The 24,623-nt window shown below is 44.6% G+C and overlaps 1 protein-coding gene across 1 annotated transcript in view; it reads right to left on the reverse strand.

Moving 5' to 3' along the window:
- The window catches only part of DOCK1 (dedicator of cytokinesis 1), a gene marked incomplete at its 5' end in the record, with an annotated part of 331,885 nt that extends 311,730 nt beyond the window's left edge, over positions 1 to 20,155 (reverse strand). Inside the window, 2 exon segments of the mRNA XM_075717891.1 lie at positions 19,949 to 20,056; positions 20,059 to 20,155. Coding sequence (XP_075574006.1) covers positions 19,949 to 20,056; positions 20,059 to 20,155 — 205 coding nt within the window.
- Positions 20,156 to 24,623: the final 4,468 nt, after the last annotated feature.

The following is a 24,623-nucleotide window of genomic DNA, read 5'->3' on the forward strand; positions in this document are numbered from 1 at the left end:
GGAGCTCAGGAAAGATGCTGCTTTCTGAGCTACAAACATTCCACAGAAGGAATACAGGAGTTAGTTCAGGCACTTGCAACCCAGCGCCGCTTCCCTCAGCCTGGGCTATAGTCTCTGCTCTAGATCAACTATCAGGCTCACACAGTCCAGAAGATGGCAATCGGCTTTAAATGTGCAAGGGAGTCACCTGTAAAGGTGACTTCCTTCCAGGAGAAGAGGACTGCTCTCCCTGCAGAAGACCCTTAGAAGATGAAGGGGGCAGTTGCTCCCTGATGTCTCTGGCATGAGCTATGCGCCTCCCAGACACCTGCATCTGACCAACGTTTTCTAATTAGAAGGTTAGCCTGCTGAAGAGAATGACTGCAACACTGTCTCAAAGGTGTGGACAAAGAAATAAAAAACTCTACTTTCCAGTTCTAAGCATCATTAACTATAACCGATTTAATCTAGAGCTGCGGGGGCCTGTTATTTTTGCAAAATCACACCGACAGACCCTATTTCCTTGACAACCATGTTACAGGTACGCTTGCACTGGCTTCCAAACAGACCATTTCAGGTGTTATCTTATATCTAACCTGCTTATAAAAACTGAGGTAAGCCAAAACTCTTCACGATAGGGAAAGCACCTAGTAATTTTGGGGGATGTGCTGCTGATGAATCATGAAGAGTTGTGGCTCTTGAGATCTGCACTGAACAAAGCCCAGCAACATATGGATTTACTACGTCTGTTAGTCGAGGTGGAGTGAGCTGACATGAAGGCTGAAGAGCATCCAGCAAATGGGTCAGCGAACTTTCAGCTCCGAGATGTAACAAGCAGAACTAGGATGACAAAAGAGAAAACACAAAGAACAAAGTCACAGTGACAAAACCATCCTGAAGCCACCTCTCATTCCCATGCCGCAGACAGAAGGTTTCAGCACCATCAAAGATAGTGCTCCTCGTCAGCTGTGCTTTCAGCCGAGCAACTCTCCGCGTAAAGGCTCTCCCTGCTCCCACCGCAGCCACAAAGCACATCTACACAGAAGTATTCAAGTGCCAAAAGCAAAGGATTAGTGCAGGCATAGAAAGAGCAATTTTTTCAACTCTAGGACTTGATAAAGAAAGGAACAATGAATAGGGCATTACAGTAATTGCACTAAAAACCCATTTACTGCTGAAGAAAACAAAACAAACACCTCTACAGAACTGCACTCATTCATCTGCGTGCATTAGAAAAATGAGTGCAACACAAGAATTAGAGAGGTGACAGAGGGGAAAAGATGGAAAAAGCAAACAAAGGTAACATCAATATATACTGAAAAAGCTTTTCTCTGATTGTATGAAAGCTGAGATATCTTAAGGACCATAAAAATGTTAAAGCGTAATATTCCCTGGAATTACTTTGCATTAAAGGCTGTATTAATCATTCCACATTCCTAAAAGAAAGCAAACTACATTTAACACATTATCAGCTTATTTTACACTGTCTTTTAAAAAAATCCCCAAATCATAATTGTGCTTTTTCCATAAAAGCAGACTGAAACCACAGAGGTGAGAGCAAAGTCTCTTGTAAATCCTTGGTATTAAAAATAAAGGAAACCTGAAGGTTTTTCTCCTATTTTCTCTAAAAGGAAAGCTGTTGCCTTCAGTATTAGACTCCTTAGTCCCCTGTTACTTACCCGGACAATTTTCCAATCTTTACAGCTCAGGCTAATGGAGAAGAAAGAAGAAAAAAGAAGGGTACGAGTCAAGAGTTGCACCTAAGATTTGCTGAAGACTGTTATTTCATGTGCGTATTAACCGAGGGTAGGTCTTCCTGCCTTACTGAAGCCACTCTGTATTTTGTCATTCCTGGTCTCACCAAGTCCGGATCATGGTTCTCTGTCATTATTCCAGTTATTTTGTCATCCAAACATTCACAAAAGATGAACTGTGTAAAGAGAGGAGAAGTCTGAACATATTCTTAGACTTGAACAGTTACCACAAGCTAAGGAAGAAAGTACAGCTCATGGTTCCTCCACCCCAGTAACGCGCTACATTTTACTGATTAAAGCCATGAACATTACTTTTACCATGGACATCTCTCTCTCCAGACTAAATCCAGCAAGTTTAAGTAGATGGTAAGGATTTAATCTCATTTTCCCTTACAAAAGGAAGACCATTGCCTTTCCCCCTCTTCCACCTGAGCAGCAAATTCCTGGAGGGGGAAAAGAAGAAGAATTAAAAAAAAAAAAAAAAAAAACCAAGGTTCATGTGGAAACTGCATTCCCACGCGAGCCCAGGAGCACTGTCTCTCTGTCCTGGTTTGGGCTGGGATAGAGTTAATTTTCTTCCCAGGAGCAGGCACAGTGCTGTGGTTTGGATTTAGGATGAGAATAACGCTGATAACACGCTGATGTTTTCAGTTGTTGCTCAGTACTGCTTATGCCAGGCAAGGACTTTCCAGCTTCCCCTGCTCTGCCAGGGGCACAAGGAGCTGGGAGGGGGCACAGCCAGGAGAGCTGACCCCAACTGCCCCAAGGGCCATTCCATACCATACGGCATCATGGGCAGTATAGAAACTGGGGGGGTTGGCCGGGGAGCAGCGATCGCTGCTGGGAACTGGCTGGGCATCGGTCGGCGGGTGGGGAGCAATTGCATTGGGCATCACTTGCTTTGTGTATTGTTATTATTATTATCATTATATTGCTATTATTATCATTACTATTTTACTTTATTTCAATTATTAAACTGTTCTTATCATAGAATCGTTTAGGTTGGAAAAGATCTTTAAGATCACCCAGTCCAACCATTAACCTAACACTACCAAGTCCATCACCAAACCAGTTAAGGGTAGAGTAGCAATTTCACGTTTCCTGGCTTGGTGGCTGGATTATTTATAATGAAAGGAAAAACTAGAAATCATTAAGGTTGGAAAGGACCTCTAAGATCATCAGTCCAACCACCAACCCAGCACCCTCATGCCCACTAAACCATGTCCCAAAGCGCCACCTCTGCCCGTTTTTTGAACGCCTCCAGGGATGGGGACTCCCCCACCTCTCTGGGCAGCCTGTTATCTCACCCCAGGAGTGTTTCTCACTCTCGCTCCTCCGATTCTCTCCCCCATCCCACCGGGGCAGGGGGAGTGAGCGAGCGGCTGCGTGGTGCTGAGCTGCTGCCTGGGGTTACACGACAACACTCTCCTTCATGACCTACAACAGGACATCTGCTGAGGGTCAGAGAATCCTGAACCTGGACTCCGGCACCCCTCAAACTGAAATCCCTGCAATGACAGCCTGCCTTCCCTCTTCCCAAGCCAGGACACAAAACGCTGAAAAGGCAACTAGTAAATATACACAGGAATAAATTCTGCATTTTCAGGAGAACCTAAGCACAGGTGCAGCACCGACTGTCAGTTGAGCACAGCTCAGAAAGAGCGAAGGGCAACCCAAGCCTCTATAAACAAAACTAGACACGTCAGGTTTTATAGCAGATGGCAACACAGGGGAGCAATATGTTTTGCAACACATCTGGTGTCTTATCACTACCCAACATGAATTAGCAAGCTGAGGAAACTTCATAAATCCAGAGCAATCCTCAAACTTAAGTCATGTTGCCTTCCAGAAGTGCAACTACCCTGTTGCCGCATCCTGTGGGCAGAGCTCAAGGAGGAGAGAACAAGATGTACACTTGTTCTTCCTGCTCTAATAAAACAAACAAACAAAAAAAATTAAAGAGTTCTGGACCCATCCAAGATTTCCAAGAATGAAGTTCAGGTTCTTGCTTTTCCTCCACTCCCCCCCTTTTAAGCCAGTTACTTTATTTTTAGGGAGCTAATGAAGTAAGATACCAACTCACTCTTTTAACAGCATTCTCCCTCCTCCTTCTTGCTACTTAATCTGTATTCAGAGTATTTCACCACTAAGTACCGAGGGTATAAAGCTGAAACTAGTGTTAAAAAAAAAAAAAGATAGATACCATTATTGACTATAACAGAATTAATAATGTGCCATAATGCATAGCTAACAAGAAGCACAATCAAGAACATTCAAATCGATTTTTAATATTAAAAAAGTCCATTAACTGAAACACATTGTATGCAAGAAGTAATCACACCACCCCAAGCTCTTAACACTGGCTTTTGTAGAAAAAGCAAGATGCTGATTTAGGCAAACGGAAAACATTATCTAGAGGCAGATGTCTTGGCATCTGTCCTCTGGTAACGCAGAATCACAAAGTAAGTGAGTTTTGATGTTGCCTTGACTTTCCTACATTTCACTGGGGGACACTAAAGAGTGATAACTCAGCTCTTGCTATGGTGGGCCTACAGGCAACATCCTCAAAGAGGGCAAAGACAGCGTTTGAGCATGCACTGCGCTTATCATCGTGTATCTTGAGAAAGGACTTCCGTGCTTTTAATTAGCTGAAACTCAAAACAGCGACTACCTGAAGTCTTTGCAAGATTTGCAAAACTTTCAATATTGCTATGCATAAAATGCATCAAGGTATCTGCTGGGCATGAGAAGGAAGGAAGGAAAAGAGTTAAATGCTGGAGGGGAGGAGGAACCAGTTCAGCTTACGGTCAATGCTGGCAGAGGACCAAATGTGTATGCACTGGTCATGAGTCAACGTCAGGCCATATCATTAGGTAGAGGTTTCCCAGGAGATAAGTGAGCGAAGCTGGCAGCGCTGCAGCTCCACACCCATTCCTGGCTGCTGTGCCCCCGGCTGCACATCCCTGCCCCTTCCCTCGCACCAGCCGCCCACCTCATCCCGCAGCCAACAGCTCCGAGGAGTTCAGCTCGCTCAAAACCTCAGCGCTTTTGCTGCAGTAGCTCCGTCAGTAACTCAGAGCGATCGGGGAAAACCAGCAACGGCAGAACAGCCGGGAGGGCGACAGCGTCAACTTCAACCGGCACCGACTACAGCCTCGGGAGAAGGTCCCAGAGCCGTGCAATTCAGAACTGTCCTGCAAACACAGGAGCAGGCGCAAACATCCCCAAACGCAACAAGCTCAGTCTTAAAACCAGCTTATGAAAGGGACTATATCAGTCACGTGCACAACGCAGGCAAACCCTGAAGTCCTTCCCAATCCAGTGCTCCAGGCTAAAACAGCACAAATGATGGTCAAAGTCTGCACAGGCACCAATGTTCAACCACAAGTTGCCAATTTGGTGCTCAAGTAGGGCGTATAGCTTCCCAAGCGACTGGGAGCAGCACCTCTTACACAGGTTGGGTAGACGACTCGTCGTGGATGACAAACACAGCCAGTTCCTCAGGACCCTCATCCTTCACGGGATGAAGCAGAACCTTTATGAAAATACCTTTTTCAGCTTCCTGCTGCTGCTACGCAAAAGCCAGCGAGGATGAAGCCCAGTCGTTATCTGCATGACGATTTTAACAAAAACAAGCCGCACCACGCTCATCTTCTCTCCCTCTGAAGATGCTTGACGCATCAGTCCCCTGTTTCTTCAAGCTTCTCCCTTGCCACTGCAGCAGGTCTCTACTGCACCGAACGTAATTTTGCAAAGAGGGTGTCTTTCACTAAGCACTTCTATAGCAGTGAGCTTAATGGCACAACTATATTTTAATAGTCATTTCAATGACTATAAAAATCAAGTTCAACACAATAAAACTGCTATCACACTACTGCGGAAATAGTTAGCAAAAAAAATGGCCCCTGCAAGACACTATTCACTGCAATATAGAGCTGATGATGCAGAGCAAAAAGCCTAAAGCGAGGGGAAAATGGGGTGATGGGAAGAAGTTTTCATTTCCTACTGTTCTTCCTCCTCAGCATTTCTACAAGGGAAAACAAAATCAAAATTCCTCCATTGCTTTCTCGGGAAAACTTATAGAGTGGGGAAGAGAGGAGAAGGAGTTTTAGGCTTTTTACTCATCAAACTTTACTCAATTTATTTTTACTTGCCACCACCTTATTTGCCTTTCAGTCTTTCAAGCCGTCTCCAACAGCAAGAGCTACAGAGAAAAGCGCACAGATCCAGAGTCAAACAATCCCCGAGGAACTTGTTCTGCTTTCTTAGAAATAACAGTCAGAGAGAAGAATTACCTGCTAAGAGCCGCAGTTTGATCCACCAACACTTTCTCTTTCCACAACAGCTAGGCTATTGCAGAAATAGGAAAGACATGCTATTTTTCCTGAAGTTCTATCTTACACCAGAATTAATGTAAAAACGTAACCACGGAAGCGAGTCAAACAGCCCTGAATGCATTAAAAGATAAGAGCGGCATTTTGCAAAAACAGGGAAAAATTGTTTTTCTCCAAACCAGTAACACATCACATGCCTCGTGCCGCTTTCAGAAGAGCAACAGAGCTGGCTCGGCAGCTAGCCTTAACAAAGAGTCACTGTGCGGCCCGCTCCAAGCTGCGGAGTCGGTGTCTCATCATCCACCCTTCCAGGAGCAATGGGGTTTCCTTACAGAGCTGTTAGAGGGAGCTCGTATCCGTACAAATTCCATGTTACCCACCTAAGAGGAATCCTCTGAACGAAGAAATAAGGAGAGGGAAACGTAACCGATATGGTCTTACTATTCGTTAAGGACCCAGCATCACATTTTACTCTCTCCATAAACCAAATATACAAACTTCTGGGAAGTGGGGGGAACCAGAGTAGAGGAACACCTGAAAGCTCTGCTTATGGACGTTGAACTCCACGTCTTTTTGTGCTACAGGAACCTAAATCTATAGTTGCAACACTTAACTTTATCATGACTTAATTTGATTGTTCTTTAGAACAAAATTGTTCTTTAGCCTTTTCTAGTCTAATTAAAATTGATCTATCACAAACGAATGTGGGAAATTCCCAGATGAGACCTTTCCGCCAGCAGCTGCTGAGTCCTCTCCTACTGACCAATTTGGTTCCCCAATGCTAGGGCACCCCTCAGCCTACCAAAATGCGTCAAAGGCGACCCTTATAACACTACCCTTACTTCCCCGAGCCTCAAAATTGCCCTTGTTAATTCAGAATAGCTCAAGGCCTTGACATCTTACTTCCTAAGCATAACCACCTGAAAAGAGTATATTTTAAAAACACCACTGATGGTCATGTATATTAATGCTAGTAGGGCGTTTAAGGTGCCAATAACCCAGCAGTAACTTGCTGACCTGTTGCAATAAGAAAAAAATATTTTAACTGTTCTTTTTCGGATGTTATCTTCCCAGCATCATTCCCACTATTCACTGACAAGAGGCGAAGCCTTAGCACTCAGCACATGCACGCCGGCAGCCCAGGGCAGCACCAGCCAAGAGAGGAGGCAAGAGCCAGCTCCCGGCTAGAGAAGCAGACCCATGCCATTTCTAGCGCTGCCCCACTGGAAACAACGGCTTAAGGAGAACCGTCTCCCCGCAAGGATTTCCAAAGCAACACAGAAGATACTAAATCTGTTCAAATGTTTGTATTTGGCAAGCTCCAACTGGTAGCACAGGCTTGTGCTAAACTGGACAGCATATCTGTCCTCTACAACCACTTTAACCTGACATTTGTTTCCACCATTGTAAAAACACTCCATTAGTCTCATAACCAGTGGTTATTTCTCAACTATTCAATGCATTCACTGCCTTCAGGACCTCTACCTCAAAACAAAACTATTAAAAAAAAAAAAAACTAATGATAGCTAGAGCATTGTACGCTCAATTCAAGTCCCCATGTCCAGCAAAACAGCTCATTTTTAATATATAAATCAACACACATTTGTGCTAAGTCTGGTGAAAACCTCCTACGAGACCCCTGGACAATTCTGCAGTGGGACTTCTGTCCACAGCCTGCGTGCCGAGGACTGAGGGCGTTGAAAAGGGTGGGGAGGGGAAGAGTATGTCTGAGGTTTTCCTGGAGGAATCCAACTTACTCCTCTCAATTAGGAGCCTTCAGTGTTCTGGAGGAAAAGAGTTTAAATTTTAAACGTGTTTCTCGGTCCATCAGCATCCTAAGAGCAAGCATGCTGCTGCGTGCAAAGGTAACAACAGAAACTTACTGCCTGCGACATGCAGATGCAGTACATAGGGAAACACAATGGTAGAGCCCAAGGCTTCACCAACACTCACCAATATTCTACTTTTTACTAAGTTTACTCAGCCATTTCGCAACGCGATCGTTATCCTACCCATCTTATCAACACTTGAGCTGGCATACAGTTACTCTATTTCCCCTCTGCAAAACTATTTTATATTTTCTACACTCCTTATGTAAATGTCATGGAAGCATCAAGACACTATTATACAAACATAATACAGGACTCCTAATCTTAGCGTTTACATCTTGATATAAGAACAGCTCCCAGATCAGCATGCTGTGTTACATGCCTGGACTGTAAGAGCTTACACAGTTATCCCAATGTTTTAGATATTCAAGCCCTAATAGCATTAAAATTTCTTCCAGTGTTCAGCCAAGAACACGTTCACCTCCGTGTGCTCTGACTGCAGAAACCAGCAACTGTTGCATTAAGCCCAAACCGTACTTTCTGTATTTAAGGCATAAATCTGAACCAGTTAAATCACTCAGTTATCACAGTTCAGTAAATAGAGGCCCCTTTTGCAGCAAAAGTTATTGATAAAAATCTGTTAATAAATCATTTCAAGAATACATTCAACTAGAAAGTCAAACACAAGCTGAACCCACACAAAACTTCTAAAAATGTAAACAGTACCATAACTGAGTCATTCTCTCAAGTCTCTATTAAAATGTGCTTATCTGGCTATATCCAGCCCATTGCTTTATTTTTTAGGAATAAGAACTCCCACCCTACAGAGCTTGAAGTGAGCTACGTTAATCACCCCTCAAGGACTCCCTTGCTTCTCAAAGGTTTTTTCCCCAGATGAAACCTTGCTAATGGGACACTCTTCCCAGTATGCGGGCAGCATACGCTGATGAAATGAGTAACTCCCCACCGACGTTGCAGGCACGATTACAAGGTGTCACTGGTTTAACGAAGGCTTTGTTACAATTGCATTAAGGCTTGCGTGTGCGCTATCTGCATCAATATCCCAGTAGCGTGATTCACCAGAAGAGAGACCAGATTGGACTAAACAGAGTCCAAAGTCCAGTTCCCATAATCAGCATTTCAGAGACACGCCGAAACCTTACGGCAGGCAATTCTGTATTAGCCAGCGCTAAAAAAATTCCCTCATCCGTCAGCACCTTATCAGTCCTGGAGCTGTTTAGGACAGCAATGCTGAGTGTTAAAGCGATCCAATCTAATGGAACTGCAGATGTCCCTATTATCCAGATAAATGTCTAATGTTTTTCTTCATCCTTTTAGACTCTTAGTTACAGTGAAACACTCAAGAACAAAACCAACAAATAAAAATAAACGAGTGTAGTATAATAAATACCAAAAGAATATTTGGCTCTCCATCAAAAGTTTGGGGTTGCTGTTTTGTCCCATCTGACTCACACACTATGGAAACTACTGCCTAAGAAATACCTCTGCGCCACAAAAATATCTGTTCTCATCTCCAGCCAGTTAACTTGTGAGCAAGAACAACTGTTTTCTCATCAGAAGAGCTCAATAACTGAAAACTCTGGGAAAAGGATCTTTATCCACCACTTCAATCCCTTCCGGCGCTTTGTCATATGTCCGGGAGAATAAGGTCGTCTCCTTTATGCCCAACCGTTAGTGAGAGGCATCAGAAGAGACCAAACACAGTACAGAACAGACTTGGCTAAGGTCACACAGAGGCGGAAGACAGATTGTCAGCAACTGGAGACATTGCTGACAGGCTGCTGAGGAAGGAGGCATGTTAGATACTGCCATACCAAAGACATACCTTCTACAGAGTAACTCTGATTTGAGATGGAAACCCAAATACCTCCAAAACTAAACCAAAAGCCACAAACCACATTTTTTTAAACCAACTTACTAAAAACACTAGCAGTAAAACCACTGTTTTAGTTACACCACTTACCCCTTTAGACTGGAAATGTCAGAGATCAATCCATGGAAGAAAGGCAAAAAGAAAAAAAACCACCCACACGCACCACCACAGGACACACCAACCTCAGATGGGAAGGAAGAAAGTAGTCTCTCAAGTCTACTCCACCTAAGATTCCTGGTCAAAGAAGCATCGGGAAGGCTATGGATTGATGGAGACACAACCGGAATCATCTAGTCACAGTAAGAAAAAAATAACAGGCAAGAGTCAGAGAGCACAACAGCGGGAGGTGGACGAGGGTCCGTATCGAGTGCACGTGTCCTCTGCCAGTGAAACGACGCAGCCTCCACAGAGTGCAAATGAGGGAAGAGAGTGTACAGTAGGGTACTGGAGGGACAGAGGACAGCGGTGCTCATACATTTTTCATCTGCCCCAGTTATAAGTCTCCAAAGATAAACACTACTTCCCATCAACGTGAAGGGTGAAACAGGGGTAGCCAGGTGAGTAGGAAGGAAGGAATTCCAGCAGGGACGACAAGACGATGGGCAGTGCCTGCAGAGAACTGGTGGGTAGCTGTGTATAAGAACAAAATATGAGAACTGAAGAAAAAAGCTTGGAAATCATTAAAAATTAAGAAGCATACGACAGAATAAAAAACATACACAGGAAAATAACCAGCTGGCGAGAAAGCTTTCATGTATAATTGTAGACAGTTTTGTATCATAATCACATTCTGCTCAAAAGATACAGATACGTTGCTATACGGAGAGCCCGTATAGCATGCACCTCTGAAAACATGTTATAAAAAGGTTTGTGCTAAAGTAATATAAACAGTACTCTAAATAAAGCAGCAGTGCTAAGAAATATTATTAAAAAACCCCAAAAATCAAGTATCATGGCCTAAAGTTACTTGGCCGTCCAGCAGCCAAGTCCAGAGGCCAGACACCAGGCAACATCACCACCACCTCACATTAGATAGAGCATACCATGGGCTTGAGGAGAAGCATTATTTTCTATATATTTGAGCTACAAATGAGCCACAGATTGGCCAACGCAAAACAGCAAAAATGATAACATGCTCCCGTGCGACCCCAAAGCAGTAGGAAAAAAATAAACAAACCAAGAGGACAAGCTTTTCAAACCCAGGGTGTTTTGCAAGGCAGAAGGAAGGACAGACAGACTCCCAGCCCACAATATGACGACAGGCTCCACAGCAGTTAGGGAAGGAATAAGCACAGGCTTGGTCATGCCTGCAGCTGATCCCTTCTTCAGATCCACTGAGCGACAGCAGGTCCACACAAGTCAAGCAAGAGCCGATAAACAAACCCTCTTTAAGCAATTTCCATTACTTAATAAACAATAATAATTAAAGTAAAAGTAAAAACTCCACTTCTTGCCATCATGGTGTTAGTTTTTATTCACACGCTCGTATTTTGGGAGAATAACCTTATATTTAGTCAAGAGAAAGTTTAAAGGTTCCCACAGAGCCTTATCTGTAACTTTCCTGACCCAAGTGACATGCTTAACCGTATCTCTGCTTAGCCATTAAAACTGCATGCGAGCTCTCCTTTAGATGACAGTATTTATAGGACATTCCAAGTGACCGCCTTGATAATCCGCAGCCATTTCAGGGTCAGGATTTGTTCAACGGAGTCACATGCACAGCAGATTTTTTGAAAGCGAGCGTCCCTTTAAATTGTTCACCATCTGTGTCAAGACTTGGAAGCTCATATATCATCAGCTACTTCCATCTGGCTCAGTGTTGAGATATTTCCTGTTTCAGGGTCCACTACAGGAATACTTTTTACATTACCAGTTGCTTTCATTTCACTTCACTTCGGATACACAGCCTGCGCTGCAGATAGTACTATACACGCACCACGCTGCAACAGAAGCGACTCCTCAATGAAGGCACCCAACTACATTCACTGAACCATTCCCTACTGCCAACATTTCCTCCTGCAGACCAGCTGGCACGATTAGGAGGATGTTAAAGGCTAAAGCATCAGCTGGGAGGCAGGCAGGCACACTGCTGGAGACACATGTAACAGCAGAGCTTTCCATGACCCTGTATCCCTGCCCCCTTCCGACGACTCCCTTTAGCCTTACGCAGGGGCCACAGGCATCACCAGTGCCAGGGTTTGCCATCTTACTTCTGAATTCTTTCATTTTTTTTTTTATTCCATGTATGGAAATTAGAAAAGCCCTCCTCTACTAATGGAGCAGAGGTGGAGGTCCTTGCACATTAGGTTTGGGTGCAGTCCGGCATCATCAGCTCCTTGCTTGGCATCGGTTACCTCCTCCTGGGACCCACAGGCTATTCAGCTACGTTCCCTAAACACACGTTATTTTATTATAGCCAACTTCAAATTGAGTGATGTCAGGACTTCCGTGCTTTGTTCAGAGGAGAAGGCAGGCAGAGCAAACACAAACACCTAAGGCTGGACTTCCAAAAGGTATCTGGGTGCTTGAAGAGGCTCCCCGGCACGTCGCGGTTCGTGCTCCCCGGCATGTCACCTGCGCTGCCAGACGTACATTTTCCAAAGCTGCTCAGGAGCTGTGCCTCCAGGAAGCTCTGCCGGCAAGCTGTGAGGAACTCACCACACCAAGCGGCGAGGTTCCTCCATGAGGAAGACAATTCTCCGCGATGCCAGCGACGATGCCCTCCACACACGGGACTCCTGCTTTACTGCAGCACGCTCCCCAAGCCCCTGCACCCAGCTCAACACAGGAGCTGCTCAAGCAAGTTTTCAACCTCAATCTTGATTAATTTGGGTAGTAAAAACACCGGCACAGCTGTACAGATGCACAGAACAGAGCGCCATAAGAAACCAAGATCCTACAAGCACATATACCAATTATGCACACTTTTACTTCCATTTGCCTTCATAAATTACACAGCAAACCCTGTATCACTCAGTACTTCCTACTGGTTAACAGAAAGGTGTTCTGCTCCCCCAACACCCTTTGGTAAAATCAGCCACCACAAACCTCTGAAAACATGTTATAAAAAGGTTTGTGCTAAAATAATATAAACAGTACTCTAAATAAAGCAGCAGTGCTAAGAAATATTATTAAAAAAAACCAAAAATCAAGTATCGTGGCCTAAAGTTACTTCAGTCACTCATCCATCTGTTTGTTTTGTTATGTATATGGATACATGATTACACATAATAGTTCTCAATGTAATTATTTCAGTTTAGTTATAAAGCTATATGGAGCGGAAAAATATTTCCAGAGATATTTCATATTTTGCTGATGAAACTGAAATTCAGCAACTGCCACTTCTTGCGTTACAAGTCTTTCCATCAGAAATCAGATTTAATGCACAAATTACATAAACATGGGGAGATAAATAATACTATAAATATATAAATGTTTTCACAACTACAGCCTGAAAATGTAGATAAAGTTTCAGAATTACAAGAATTATCTCTTTTTGAACATTCTTTTGGTTTAGATAGGGCATGAATTCAATTCCCCCCCCCCCCCCAAGCTAAAGGAGGAAAGTATTCCCGTAATTCATTAAGGAATTTATTAAAGCATTATTCAGAAAATGACTATTGTCAGAATAGCCCTGGGATCTACCACACGCTAGAAAACAGAATTAAAAATGTTTTTAAGGTTACACCAAAAAAAAAAAAAAAGGGGAAAAAAAGCACTAACTTTTCAGTGGTCCATCTCCCTGCTAAAGAAGACCCAAAAAGAAGAGTAGCCCACGTATTTCATAGACCATGATTACCTGCCACTGATGTTTTACGAAAGTTTCAGACTTGGGGCAAGTGGAAGAGGAGAGGTAAGACCGACATCTTTAGTAGAGTAAATACTTTAAAACTGGATTAGCGCTAGTTCCTCATCTGAGCTTCGATTCATTAATCTAAGTCAGCTTTCAGCTATTTACCTAAAGTTGGACACATCTAGAGGTATTTAATAAGATGTATTGGATTTCAGTCCTGAAGGACTACTAACAGATCAGACAAAGTGTATCCTGCATATGCTCTACAGCCAACACTGGACAAACTCCAGAAACACAAATAGTTTAAAGAAAAATTATTGCAACGCTCATGCCTGTAGTTGCAAGCTGACAGAAAGGCTTCCTGGAGACATTGGTCGACTTTTAAGTTGCATCCAGTTTACTTTCCCCTTCCCTGAAAGCTTTGCCTATGCAGAAAGGAAAATGCATTTATAATACAAAGAAAGCTGTGCCAAGAACAGCAAACAGGCTAAAATTAACATCCTATCAGTGCACCTAAATAAAGCATTTATGGCAACGAGAGACAAACTACAAAACCCACCAAGGTACTACTTGAAATTCAGGTGGAAATTCAGAAATGGTTTTCCCCCTGAATCAATACCAAACCAAAAACCTTAAATCAGGACCTTGTCCTACTGTCATTTCCATACTTGTGTACACTGCAAATCCTCGTCTTGTGAAAATTCCCCCTCCCCTTTTACTTTCTAGGAACAAGAGTGTTAACAGCTGAAAAATCCCTAAACTGACTGAAAACTTACTCTGCAGAGTTAAATAAATGCTCTGTATTATGCCCGTAGGCAGCCAGCTGCCTATCGGAAGTCAGTATGTGCTCTAGGAGGAGGCGGGGGGGGAAAAAAAAAAAAATTTCCGGTAAATCCCTACAGGAATCATTTCTCAGAACAATCCTGGTTTGTAACGTTGTCACTGACCTGGACGAAAGCAAACAGGAGTATAAGCTTGATTCCACTTACCCAGTAGCTTTATCCCTCTCCAATCTGTTGCTTGCAACAGGTCTTTATTGACAGAGAGCAATAGTGGCTGCTGAGTCAACTGGGCATAATCAAGCCCATGCCTACACTCAAATTAAGGTCATTCGTTTGGGAAGAAGTACGCTTCATCTGCCAGTCCCTTACCTCTGCTTCACGTGATGCCAGGGACGGGGCAGCTCAGAAATGCCTCTCCTCAGCAAGCAGGAAATTAAAAGGTACTGTAAGATATCACAAAATAAAACGCTAATCTAGGCGTACAGCAGGGTACATTGTCTCTAGGAGACTGAATCTGCACGTGCTGTCCCAAAATGGTAACAGACTGATAAATACATCAACAAATATTGCACGGGCATTTTTACTCCGTGGGTTTGGGACGTGTGGGAGCGCGGTCCTGCTGTCAGTAACAGTACAAAGGTAACCGTCCTGTCCTGTCCGACGGCTCCAAACCCCACCCACAACACAGCAGCGCTAAAATTCCTGAGATGCATCGCTAAGATGCGTGTTTTTCAGTTTCCTAAAAAAACTTTTCTTCCCTAGTTTAAGGCACAAATATGCAAGCACAAGAACACCAACTCCCTTAGTAAACAAGAGTGAGTCTCCACACGCCACCACCACTCACCGCAGCCGGGCACTGTAAATCTGGATTCCACAAAAGCCTTACGACTGCCCTAAACCGCCGCAGTCCTCCCTCGAGCAGCAGAAGCGAAGCAGCAGTGCTTGGCCGTAGCAGTTCCTGTGCTTTCAACAGCGCTGCTCTTCCCAAATTCCTGTCCCCACTTTCAAAGAGCTATTACAAGAGCACAACTCAGTTGCAAAACTTATGTATTGTGACCTTTGTATCACCACTTGGTCCACCAACTCATGACAGCCCTCCCCTAGTAATAAAATACATATATTTCTGCGTTCCTGGTTTGAAGATATTACCATATATGCCTTTTGAAAAGCTATCCCAATCTCAGAGAGGCACTAAAAATACCCTAACCTTGCAACGTGGCTAAAGTGCATCCTGTTTCAAAGCATCAAAAATCAGGCTAGTTATGATTTGCTCTGTCGTGGCACGCAACAAAATTGCCGGTAACAAGCAAAAATACAGGAACTCTCAACTGGTGTGGGTGACAGTAAAACTGGCTTTGTTTGTGGGCTGGGTTTTTTGTTTCCTTGATGTTGTTTGGGTTTTGTTTGGTTTTTTTTTCTTTTAATTGATGCACGTGTAGACACACACCCTGCACAGTACAGAGCATATCTGAGCAGCCTGCATGATACTGGCTAAGGACTGAGAAGAACAGATACCACCTCAAGTACTTGCAGCACCCTGTCTGCTTAGGGGAAAACCTGAGCGCACCTAGATGTGCCACAGAGGCGCAACAATTGCACATATACAGTCACAGAAGTACAGGCTGGTTTTAAAATGCGAGTGTCCTTGACATACACGTTATCTTTGACCTAATGCACGGCATCACGAAGAACCTACCAAGGCATCACGTGCTGTCCTGAAGCGGTAACACTCAATGCAGCTCCCCGTACGGATACCAGCCCTTTCTTCAGCCAGGCTTTGCATTTATGAAGCTCCCAAAGGCAGGAGCACCTTGCCTGCAAGGCAGAGCCCGCCCTGGTTTCCTGATCACGGCAAGGGTACGACTATCCATGTTTTCCAGTGACTCGGTAGGAGTAGCAGAGGAAAGCACAGTCAGCATCCTGAAAATTAACAGGCTCTCAGAGACCACAAGCCCTGTAGCCAGGAAGTTCTCCTACATCTGACCACGCACAGACACGCATGGCGTTACTTTTCTATTTCCCATTAAAAAAAAAAAAAAAAAAAAATCCAAAAAACCCACCCACAGATTAAACTATCACAGTGGTGGTCTAATTACTCTGTATCTGCACATACTTTTGAAGACAGAGGCATTTTAAGTACGGTATTTGTGGTAACCGTAGTAGCGTCAGTTCTACCTCTTTACTGCAGCTTTAAGTTCAAAGGAAAAGGGTCATACGACAGTAAAGTCAAGAGGATTTGGAAGCTGCTAGAGCCACTTTATGCTATTTCAGAAGCATTATTCAGGCTCACAGACTTCCTAAAGCAGCTCATTACATCTCCTCTCCACTGGCGTTAAGGACAAACACCAAAATTACAATTTTTGCATCACACTAAAAGCAGGAAATGGGAGACTGAGCAGCCACACTCCACAGCCGCTCAGGACATCGAGGGCACGCAGCAGGCATAAGCAGCTTCTGGGGCTCTCTGAAAGCCTCTAATGTTCCGGGAGACGAAGGAGAAGGATAACGCAGCATCAGGAGTGGAGAAAAGCTACTTCAATTAAGCTGATTGTTTTCCTGTTTTGGATGGTTCCCCGTATGTTAATCTAATAACTGTATTATCCCATTATATCCACACCCAGCCCTCATCCAACCGCCCCGCACGCCGAGCCCTGAATTCTCTCAGGAAGCGGAGCTGAGTCACGCTCACAACTGCTTGCCGAGATAATGGCTACACACTGCACTCCTCCTTTGAAGGCAGTAAGTTCAGCCCGCACGCGCGCCGGACGTCCAGCACCCCCTGCAAAGCCCACCACGCAAGGCGGAGCAGGTTGAGCAGGAGGAGCGTTTCTGAACACACCTGTATCCTACCACAGCTTCAGCGCGGGTGTGTCGCAAGAATTTATTCCTACCGCGTCGCAGCCAGCAAATCTTTGGGGCTTGAGATATTAAGAAGGCTTAGTTGTGCACAGGAACACGCTAGTCAAGAGGAAGGGGAAAAAAGTATATATAGGCATTACATATACACATGCATTTTTTATATATACACATCTTATCTCTATATATACACACACACACACGTATACACACATTTCTCAGCTCCCACAAGTGCAACATCAGTAACACAACCCACAACACTAGCTACCTTCCTGTTATTTTCTGCTTTAGTAAAGCGTACACACTAAGTATATTACACACGTGTATCACTAAGATGGCAGTTCAATTAACAATCCAATTAACACCCATCAATTAACAGTTCAATTATTTGGGAAGAGGCAGATGTTTCTGTTCCACTGTCACTCTCCAGGGCTGGCCATGGTAAATAGTTAGGAAGAAAAATATTCATTTATTAGCACATTCACCTTAACAGTGCCTTCTTCCTTTCTGTTTGGGACTATGTAACTGCTACATCCATTCTCCACAACCTGAAAGTTTCACAAGCAGCAAAAAAAAAAAAAAAAAACCCACCAGAAGTCTGGCAGTGTACAGAAGCGTCCTTTTTTAACACCACAAAGATGTGGAAAACATATGCAACCAAACTGAATATTCATCTTCCTCAGGAGGAAACCCAGTGACGCCAAAAAGCAGCTATCCCTCCCAAAACAGTGTCTCACAGCATAGCACGGGCAAGTGAATCGCAACGTTCAATTAGCTCTAAATCCAATTTTATCTCCTTGCAACACTACGTCTACTTTCAACTCTCACACCCCTGCAGTTCAGCAGAGAAATACCTTAGTTTTGCTGAGTATCATCCCGCTCAGCTAACTTGCAGGAAAAAGAGATGAAACTACCGTAGAAAAACAAACCCATTATAAAACCATGACAAACTACTCTCCAGAGCAGTGGGCACAAACAAAAAATACCAACTGAGCACCAACTGAGCACATAATCTCGTGCTTTTTGAAACTGTGAAACTTTTTTTTTTTTTCCTTTTCCTTAAATGACATTTAAGTCTAGTCCTCTTAACTCCACATACAATTTCCCACACTGGATATCCACATAAAGTGTATTTTAAAATACTCAAGTTTACTCCACACTTTTTATTCTCTCCCCCTTTCAAAAGCACTTCCAAGACAATTCCTAGAAAGCCAGGTCGGGGCGATCTCCTCTGCCACAGTATTAGATACAAGTTCCTACAAAAGAGGAACTTGCTTTCCAGTGTCACTGGTTTGTAACACTAGCGCACACTCTGTGACAATTTAGTCGTCCCAGTCTTTCAGAAATACCCTATCCCACACCACGAAGCAGGTATTTGGAAAACTTAACGAGCGCCTGCCATCCGTCGCACTTCTGCTTTCTTACATTTGTCCTGCATCCTCAGCGCTGACATTACTCACAGCTTAACTCACAGTGTAACTGGAGAGCTAGGATTTGCTAGCAATTTAAGCGTCACGCTCTTGTTTTCTAGGGATGTACACGCAGAATTTAAAACTAATTCCTAAAATTCGCTTGGACTCTACTTAGATCCAGAAACTCCTTTCTTCCTGCTCACGTCGTTTACACAAGGCTTAGCCAGGGGTATGTAGGAAGAGCAAGTTGTTCTTCACAACCAAGAGTCCAAGAGCTGTGGTGGACACTGAATTTTGTATTTCCACATTGAATAGTCAGATTTATTATTTCCTTCCCCGAGACAAATGCTCCCACTCATGCCAATAAAGCTTTCTTCTCCATAGCCCCTAAAAACCCCTCTGGATCAAAATGAAACATCCTCGATAGCAAGACAGGCCTTCTCGGCGCAACTGCCCAAAACTACCAGAGTTCGGTTCCGTTTAATTAGCGGGGAGACGTTTGAACTACCGGCAGAGAACAATCCCCCTCTGTTTGAGAGGGACGGAAGAAGCAGAGTACGAAATGGATCCCCGGGGCAGCAGTGCGCACGGGAAACCCCTCATCTGTATGGGGGGGAAAAAAAAAAAAAAATCACACTCCCTGCAAAACGGTGAGCCTTTTCCCTTTGCGGCCTTCCAGCCTCCCTTCTCCTAAGGGGGGGCAGGAGATGAGGGAGCGGCGGGCATCACCACGGCACGGGTGGGCTTCCCAGCGAGGATCCAGCGCTGGAAGCGTATCCCGCCTGGCTGCCAGCAGGGAACGGGGGGGGGAGAAACCGGCGTCAAAGTAACTCAAAGCCCTCTTCTCGTCAGCCAAAGCGTCCGCGGGAAGAGGAAAAAACAGAGAGGAGAAAAAGCAAAGGCAACTTTTTCAGCGAGGACAACTCCGGCGCAGGCTGCCCGGCGTCTGCAGCCAAGTTCCGAACTTTCCCTCAGCAAATCCCCGACGGGCGGCGCCGGCCGCAGCTCCGCGCCCAGCGAGCCCGGCCGGCCCGGGGGCTGCGGCCCGGGGGCTGCGGCCCGGGGGCTCCGGCCCACCCCGCGCCCCGCGCCCGGCCGAGGAGGCTCCGTGAGGCGCGGAGGCGCCGGGCGCTGCCGGCCCGGGACGCGCGGCCCGGGCCCGCCGCAGGCAGCGGCCGGGGGGAGCGGGGCCGCCGGCGGAGAGCGGCTCCGGGCAGCCGGGGAAGGGGGGAAGGCCCGCGGCTGGGGGCTCCCCGCGGGGGGCGCGGGCAGGCGCGGCGCAACAGGCGGGGAGCGGGGCCGGGAGGGTCCTCACCTACGCCGTATTTTTCCTCCCTTTTGGTGGGAACCCAGCGGGTCATGGCGCTGGGGGGAGCCGCGGGGGCGGCCGGACCGGGCGGGGATGCGAGAGCCCCGCTCCTACGCCGCCATTTTCCAAACGGGGGACGGGAAAAGTTTCTACCGACGGCGGAGTCATGTGGTGCGGGCGGAGCCAGCGGCCTGGCTCCCCGGGCCGGTCGCCCCGCCGGCGGGGGAGGCGGGGGGTTGCGGGGCGCCGGGCCCCGCTCGGCCTCGGGGGGCCGGCGGCGGGAGGAGCGCGGGCGGCGCGGCCTCAGGGGCCCGCCCGTCGGCGGGGGCTGCGGCGGCCGCCCGGGCAGGGAAGGGCCCGGGGCGGGGAGCGACCCCCTCGCCCTGCCCCTCGCACCGGCAGGAAAACCCGGCCGGGCCCCGGCCGGGCTCCACACAAAGGGAAGCGGGATGGGAGTGCCGGCCTGGGAGTCTTCCTGATTGTGTAACTGTGTTCCAGGTGCGCCTGGCCTCCCCCCGCCGAAAAGTGTCTTGACCGACGCAAAGGCGGCTCTTATAAACCAGGATGACTTCCCTCCCTGCCACGCTGCCACGGCAGCTCCAAGGTCCCGGCAGCTCCAGCTTCCAGACTGGGAGGGGCCCCAGTCTGGAATAATGGGTTTAAACTACAGAAGAATAGATTTAGACTGGCCATAAGGAAGAAATGTTTTACAGTGAGGGCGGTGAGGCACTGGAAGGGGTTGCCCAGAGAGGCGGTGGAGGCCCCATCCCCAGAACCATCCCAGGCCAGGCTGGACGGGGCTCTGAGCACCCTGGGCTGGTTAAAGCTGTCCCTGGCACTGCAGGGGCTGGGCTGGGGGGGCTCTGAAGGGCCCTGCCCACCCAAAGCGTTCTGTGATTCTATGAAATCACCAGTTTCTTGGTTGTTTTTTAGCTCCCACTCTCATCTTTCCAGCCACCTGGCCCTCAAGGATTTCTGTCTGCTTCCTTCCCAGAGATGCGGCACTAAAACAAGGTTTCTGCTGGTGTTTGAGAGTATAGCAGCAGGCTTTCTGCATTTGGGTATTGCCGTGTTGATGAGCACACCATAGAATCAGAGAATCGTTTAGGTTGGAAAAGACCTTTAAGATCATCCAGTCCAACCATTAACCTAACACTACCAAGTCCACCACTAAACCAATTCAGGGGAGAGTCATAATTAATTTCATGTTTCCTGGCTTGGTGGCTGGATTATTTTTTAATGAAAGTAAAAGTAGGAATCATTAAGATTGGAAAGGAGCTCTAAGATCACCAGCCCAACCATCAACCCAACACCACCATGCCCACTAAACCATGTCCCAAAGTGCCACCTCTACCCATTTTTTGAACACTTCCAGGGATGGGGACTCCCCTACCTCTCTGGGCAGCCTGTTCCAGTGCTTGACCACTCCTTCCCTTCCGAGTAAATCCTTCCTTGGCCATAAAGATTAGAAATCTTCTGATTTCTAAACCTAAATCAAAAACCTAGTCCAAAGTTAACATCTCCTGGCTAATTAGAAGGTGGAATATGTGATTACAAAAGAACGAGCAAGGGAAATGAGCTTCCTGATCCCAACCCACATACTCTTGGGAAGACCCAGGACCATGATTTAAAAAGAAAATTTTAAAAACAGTCTTTAGCAAAAAGAAAATAAACTGTGTAAAAGTCATCAGAGAGCAGAAAGATAATACTTTGAGAAATAAAGAGAAGTGAAATGTCTGACTGGCTACCATTTTTTGAGATTAGTCCTCCACCAAAGGAGAAGCCGTGTACCACAAATTTAAGAATGAAAATAGGCCCTCTTTTGAGGTCAGGGTTGAATCTCTTTTCTCTCGCCTTACTTTCTTGTATCGTTAGGAATGCAGGGGCCAGTTTCTGCAACAGCGTTCGCTATTGTCAGGTTTTGAGATCAAGTACACAAACATCTGAAGGAGTCTACTCCTCTTTCCATGTACCTTCCCTTTTCCCATCCTTGACATTTGTTTCCCACGTCACCACCGACACGTTCAAACTAATCTGCACTTCATTGCTCCTGTCCTGCAGAATTCAGAGGCCACTGTGATAGAGCGAAGTAGTGCACCTTTATGCATGATGCCCAGGAGTGAGAAGAGCAAAAGTTTTTCAAAGTCAGCTTCATGGCTCATCGTCTTTATCCTGCATTAATGGGTAAATGATGGGAGTCTTACCAGACAACTTACAAGTCAGCTCTTTGATTTAACAGGTTTATTTTTCTAAGATAAATCAAAGTGAATTAACTGAAATAATGGACGTACTTGCCCTGTTCCTACAGTCATCTTTGGTTTTCCATGCGAGGGAAAGGAGAAATGAAATGGAAAAGCAGTGCAGCAATAGTATTTATTTCTAATGATGAGTATTTTGCGGTTCTATGCAACTGACGCGTTATTTTTGTGGTGCTCCTAAATATGTGCTGCAAAACTGCCGAAGCTGCTCGGGCATTAGATGGTTTAGAGATTTTTAAGACTATTACTGTAATAATCTGTAAATCAGGGAACCTGACGTGACTTTTCATTTCGATTACTGATAACCAGGAATCACTTCCGTGAACACCGTGGTAGCTTTGCAGATACGGAGTGTGACTAGGAGGTACAAAGCAGCACTCTGATGTTAATTTAAACCTGCAGATAGCTGTAATTAGCTAATAAAGTTAGCTGTTGCTATATTCCATCCTTTTTGAGCCTCGAGGTTCAAATCTGAAACTCAAATTGTGGTATTTGTTTCTGTTCTGAGGGAGGCTAAAGGAGCATGTTTCCCTTCATGAGGAATGGACGGCTCACAACCTTTCTTTAGGTGTTAACTAAGGATTACATTAAATTCTCATATAGATTGGCACTCCTTAGGCTCAGTTTACATGTATATCTCCACTAAATGGGAATTACATATACCTAAGATTGCATACACTCCTAAGGCAGGAAGTACCAGATTCAGTAAAATGAAAGCTAAAGAATGAATTACAGCTTCTACATATTAAATCCATGTTCTGTATTACAATAGCAAAATTTATTTTGACATCAGTGGAAAAAGAGGTTTGTCCTGTTGTCTGATGATGATCTATAACAGAAACAACACAACTAATCCCCTGGCCAATATAAACCCTACTGATACCAATGAGAGTCTATATTCATTTTATTACATCCCTCATTTGAAATTAATTATGACTCTCCCCTTAATTGGTTTAGTGGTGGACTTGGTAGTGTTAGGTTAATGGTTGGACTGGGTGATCTTAAAGGTCTTTTCCAACCTAAACAGTTCTATGATTCTATATTCTATTCTAGTTTTACTTTCGTTAAAAAATAATCCAGCCACCAAGCCAGGTAACATGAAATTAATTATTACTCTGCCCTTAATTGGTTTAGTGGTGGAGTTGGAAGTGTTAGGTTAATGGTTGGACTTGGTGATCCTAAAGGTCTTTCCCAACGTAGATGGCTCTATGATTCTATGTTTTTCATTTTAATGAAAAAATGTTGCAAATAGAGCTAACGCCATTAAAATTTTGGTAGCCAGTAAAAAATACTTCACAGTGCATAAATATCCCAGTGCTGGTTTTTTGCAGCTAGGGAAAAAATGGTAATGGGATAGGACTGTAATATTGAGAAAATAAAAGATTTTTCTTTGTCTCCGGCAGACAATATAAAGTATCCTCCTGAAAAATATTTTTCATTAAACTGTAAAATATTCAAGCTGACATATTTTACATATTTAGGCATAATATGTTTCTTCACACTGTGCATATATGTTTTTCATTTATGAAGAGGAAACTGAAAAAATGCTTCTTTCCATAAAATCTGAAAGTTTTATCACATCATTATGTCAACTCTTTGGATTCTCACCTTATTTTTTAATGTATCACATTGGATTGGAGGCACTTCTCTTGGAGCAAAGAAACATTCCTTTTTGTAACATTAACTCCAAGAAATCCAAATGCAGTATTTGGCCATGAATGGTATATGAAATTCTTGTCAGAGGGATTAGGAGTATCATTTGAAGGGGATGTATGGAAACAGAACTGTTAACCCGCATGAAATATATTCGCAATAAATAAGAGATACTCTATAAATGTACAGATGCAATCAAGTTATATTTCATACTTATTGCATATGGCTCCACAAGGGGAACGTTTGTTCTATCTGAGTTAAATATCACGGTTTTTGTAATAATTTTTTTTCATTGTCAGGCCTTGTAGGTAAATAAAATATTTTCAGTCAAAACATGTAAGTAGTTATTCTACACACACCATGCAAATTCCTCGTGGAAATATTCCTCCCAGGAGGTGATGTGGAGGACTTATAAAATCATATAATAAATAACTGGTTTGCTTTTCTATTTCTATTAAAGATATTCTGTTGGAAATGTTATTGCTTCCATTCCAGATACTCATAATCTATTTTCACTGTACGATTTTCATTTGCAGTGAATGACCTCTATGCTCTAGATCATTTCTAAGATGAATGGCTACCTGTGTTCCATGTTTGGGTATACACAAAGTAAGAGATTTTTATACCTGATGGGAAGACGCTTTTTAAAAATACTGTTTTTTTCACAATGCAATGCTCGTAATCACAATGGAAGTAAAATTATGAGTTTGTGTTACAAAAACTACTTCAGCCTTGGTCTTGCATATACCCGATATATGTATGATTATCTT

This window comes from Pelecanus crispus, chromosome 10, assembly GCF_030463565.1.
Source record: "Pelecanus crispus isolate bPelCri1 chromosome 10, bPelCri1.pri, whole genome shotgun sequence".
NCBI lineage: Eukaryota > Metazoa > Chordata > Aves > Pelecaniformes > Pelecanidae > Pelecanus > Pelecanus crispus.